This window comes from Poecilia latipinna, unplaced genomic scaffold, assembly GCF_001443285.1.
Source record: "Poecilia latipinna isolate Pla-1442-1.1 unplaced genomic scaffold, P_latipinna-1.0 Scaffold888, whole genome shotgun sequence".
Lineage (NCBI taxonomy): Eukaryota > Metazoa > Chordata > Actinopteri > Cyprinodontiformes > Poeciliidae > Poecilia > Poecilia latipinna.
The window spans coordinates 27,250-31,093 of record NW_015113504.1 but is presented as its reverse complement, the minus strand read 5'-3'; the positions used below and the strand labels follow the sequence as shown (position 1 = coordinate 31,093).

Genomic DNA, 3,844 nt, shown 5'->3' with positions numbered 1-3,844 from the left:
GCGGGTGCGGGGGAAAGGGGGGGGGGTTGTGGGGGGGGGGGGGGGGGGGGGGTGATCTATTCAAACCTGATAGCAGAACCACAGAACGACGAGCGAGAAAAAAAAGCCGGTGCAGAAGAACACAGCAGGAGCTCCCAGCTGAATGAAATCATCCCCACATTGTTGACTGACACTCACCTGAAAGAGAGAAAGAGAGGGAGAGGAGAGGAGGAGAAAATATTAAATTATGGATTTCAGCTGCAGTATTGACAAGACAAGAATCACAAAGCAAGAATCATGGGAAGGTAATTACTGGGAATGCTTGAGAGGTTTGCGCCAAACAGGCTCAGATGAGCCGCTTCACGTGTGACAAAAGGCAGGCTTCCTTTGTTCGGCGTGCCGACCGGCCCGACTCGCATCGAACAGAGAGAAGGGAACATTCTGACAGGTGAGGGTGTAATTAAAGATATGAAACCGCATTAGTATTCAAGGTTAGCTCTTTTAAAAAGGTGCCTCTGGGTTGGGAAAATGTATGAAAACTTGCTTTAAAGTGGAAGGGATTTTCAGTGTGCAGGCGTTACTTGTTTACTGATCATATAACAGCTCACTGCCGGTGTCTACTCACAGTGTCATTAAATTTACCCAGCAAAAATACTCTCACAATGCAGTCAATTGGAATGATGGCCACAGTTAAAAAATATACAAAGAAAAATGTCCTTGAAACTACCACACTACATCTGATAGTCTGATAGGCTCGGTTCTATTGGGAGCAAAACCACATCTTGTTCCATCTCCATCTGCTGTGGTTATATTTCTCTCTGCTCTGAGTCAAACCCAACAAACGCTTTGAGCAACCTGTTCCCCTCCTCGCCTGTAGGGGCGCTGCGACAAGAACCACTAAAGGAAACGACATGAAAACCTCTGAAGAAGACGCTGTCTTCTTACATTGAGTGTGTAAATATATATCAGGCTTTAGTTACTTTATACTGTAAACAAGAATTGGCGTCAACCACGTTAATCAGGACAAAATACATCGTTTTATTGGCTGTTTTGTCCCCATTCTTCAAAATATCTTAATTTAATAACACTCGAGTCTTTTTTTAAAGCGTGCTATTCTAGCTATTAAATGGATTAGTGCATACAAATATAGCTTTTCATTTTAAACTAGTAGGATATTCAGATGAAGGAAGTGATATTCTTGTGGTTTATAAATTATTCCAGTGCTAAGCTAACCATAACTCCCAAGTTTCCACTTCAGTCCCATCACTCAAAGAATGTTATCCAATGATGATATATAGCATCAACACAACCCGCTATAGTTTTCGGTTTGTAAACATGACGGTAGTTTTAGACGCACAGCACCGACAGATAACTATCTATCCGTGCTACTGTAGGAAGCACAGACAGTCAGAACACCGGTTTTCTAACTGCCTTCACCACTATTCTTGTTTTACAGATTTTGTACAATGTGTTGATTGTAGGTGTTTTTTGAACACTGCTGAAGAAGCAGAGTCTAAAAACTGGTAAGTGGAGGAAAAAACAAATATGTAGAATACTAACATATTCTATGTATCCTTAATGAAGTAGCCACTTCCGCGATTAAAACACACGTTTCTGACTCCACGTTAGCAGCCTACAGTTGGTTGTTCTGTAACAGTCCCGTCTTTCTGCAGCACATAGAGAAGATTTATCCCGTTTTTGACCAACCTGACTGTGCAAAACAGATTCTGACAGACTAACAGGTATGCATTTCCTTGTGTGCTGCATCAGCACCAAAACATGCAGAGATGTGCAGCAGGAGCATCCATCAGTTACAAACCCAAAATCAACAAACTGTGGCAGTGATTTATAAACTCTGTTCGCTTTTCTGTCGGTGGCTTTCTCAAATAGAGAAACAAGCAATGAAAAAGGGACTATATATTTAATGTTTCAAAATAAAAGTCCTGAAGAGCGCGGCGCACCAGAGGGCTCCACATTTTAGACTCCTACAGCGACTGTTAAAGGTGCATTAACAGCATAATGGAGCGTAATGAGTGACTTAACAGGACTAATGGAAGCAGGCTTTGTACGTTATATTATTACAGATTATATTATTACAGATAATGGCCTGAGTCAAATAAAGTGCTGTTACCTTCATAAGAAGGTCACTACTTAAGAAAATTATGTTATTACATAATACTCCATCTACCTATTAACTGGAGATTTCTTTTTTTTTTATTTGTGTTTTCTTAGATTTTTGTTCACTGCTTCTGTCAAGATGAGAGTTTATTTTAAACCATACTTTTTTTGTGCAGAATTGCTTTGAGGGTTTATTCTTTGTCTTTTTACTCCAAGCGTTCACCTTAAGCATCTAAAAGAAAACGCGGCGCTGAGTGTGATGGATTACCTCCATCAGACAAGCTGCTCATCTTTGAAAGAAGATATTTATGACATGCTTAAATCATGTAGGACAAGCACATTCATCACACTAAGACTCAACACTGCTTTACTTGTTGAAACATTCAGGTCTTTATGAGGCGAGGCCAGAAATTTAGTATCCAATCCGTGAGAGCAGAGTGAAGCTTGCTGCTGTAGCTGCTCCAGGTGTTTGACTGATGTTAAGATAAAGTAGGATTTATCAATCAAGCAGACCTTTTTTCATACAGAAACACAAAGCGCTCTACAGAGATAAAATCATACTAGAAATGATCAAACTAACAATTTCAGAGGACAAGGAACCGAGAAAAACCCATTCTGCAGCGAGAAAACAGAAAAACAAAAATCAAATATATTTGATCAATATTATTGTGGTAAAAGTTTAGTATTTTTTTATTGTTAAGTGCCTTGAGATGGCATTTGTTTACTAACAATCAAATAGATAACATGATGCTTGTTAAAACTGTCAATATGGGAATAATATTAGAAGTAAAACCAGTTTGAGCATAAAACAATGAAAAGGATTATGAAAACTAGATTAGAATATTTACCAAAATTCTGTTCAATTAAAAAAAATCCTTTATTTATAGCAAAGGGAAAATAAATGTGACTCATATCATCCAAGTATCTGTTGTGGTTGGCGATGCTGTAGGCTGGACGGATGTCCGGTAGCAGTCTGTCTTCCAACACATGTGAAGAGGCCTCTGCCTGAAGATTGATGCTCAGAGACAAAATTCCAGAGTTCTGATTAACACTATCAGCTGTTGGCAAGCACTGATAATCCACCTCATTTGCTTTTGCCGTTTCTCTTTCAATTGATCTGTTTAGGTACTGTTTGAGCTTTTGAGATGCTAATCAGCTGTAAAGAAAAAACCCACCTTGTTTCCATGGTGACAAATTAAATCTGTCCAAAAGTAAGAGTAAGAGTAAAAATCTGTATTCAGAACAGAGGGAATAATTGTCCAGACATGGAATAGTTCAACCAAAACATGATGAACAAAAGCCCAGAAAAAGACAAAACAAGAACGAATGCAGCAGAACTGGACCGTCAGCGGTGCTATCAATGAATAACTACATAAATAATATAATAAACTCTTGCAGACAACTATAAACCTGCACCAAATAGATGCTACTTTAGCTAGCTGTAAAAGATTTTGTTTGTATTCCATAGCGAGTCTTCAGTCTGGTGATATTAAGTAAAGTGGTACAGTGTGAAACATGAGCCTATTGTTGGTCAGAACAGAGCAGACAGCTGAAGAGCATCACACTCAGCAGCACTGTGCTCATTCAGGTGCTTAACTTCCAGCCGACCTTTTACACGTTCAACACTTGAAACCATTAAAGGAAATTGGAGGAGAAAAAAACCCCCCATGTGAGCAGTGTGGAAGAGGTTTTTTTTTTTTTAAACAAAGGAACAAATCTTCACAGAGGACTTAAAAGAACTGGTTCC

The 3,844-nt window shown here is 39.2% G+C and overlaps 1 protein-coding gene across 1 annotated transcript in view; it reads right to left on the bottom strand.

The window, feature by feature from the left end:
- The window catches only part of LOC106957231 (cell adhesion molecule 1-like), a gene marked incomplete at its 5' end in the record, with an annotated part of 118,906 nt that extends 118,758 nt beyond the window's left edge, over positions 1 to 148 (bottom strand). Inside the window, one exon of the mRNA XM_015048494.1 lies at positions 67 to 148. Coding sequence (XP_014903980.1) covers positions 67 to 148 — 82 coding nt within the window. The remainder of the gene's footprint in view (positions 1 to 66) is intronic.
- Between the last annotated feature and the right edge of the window lie 3,696 nt (positions 149 to 3,844).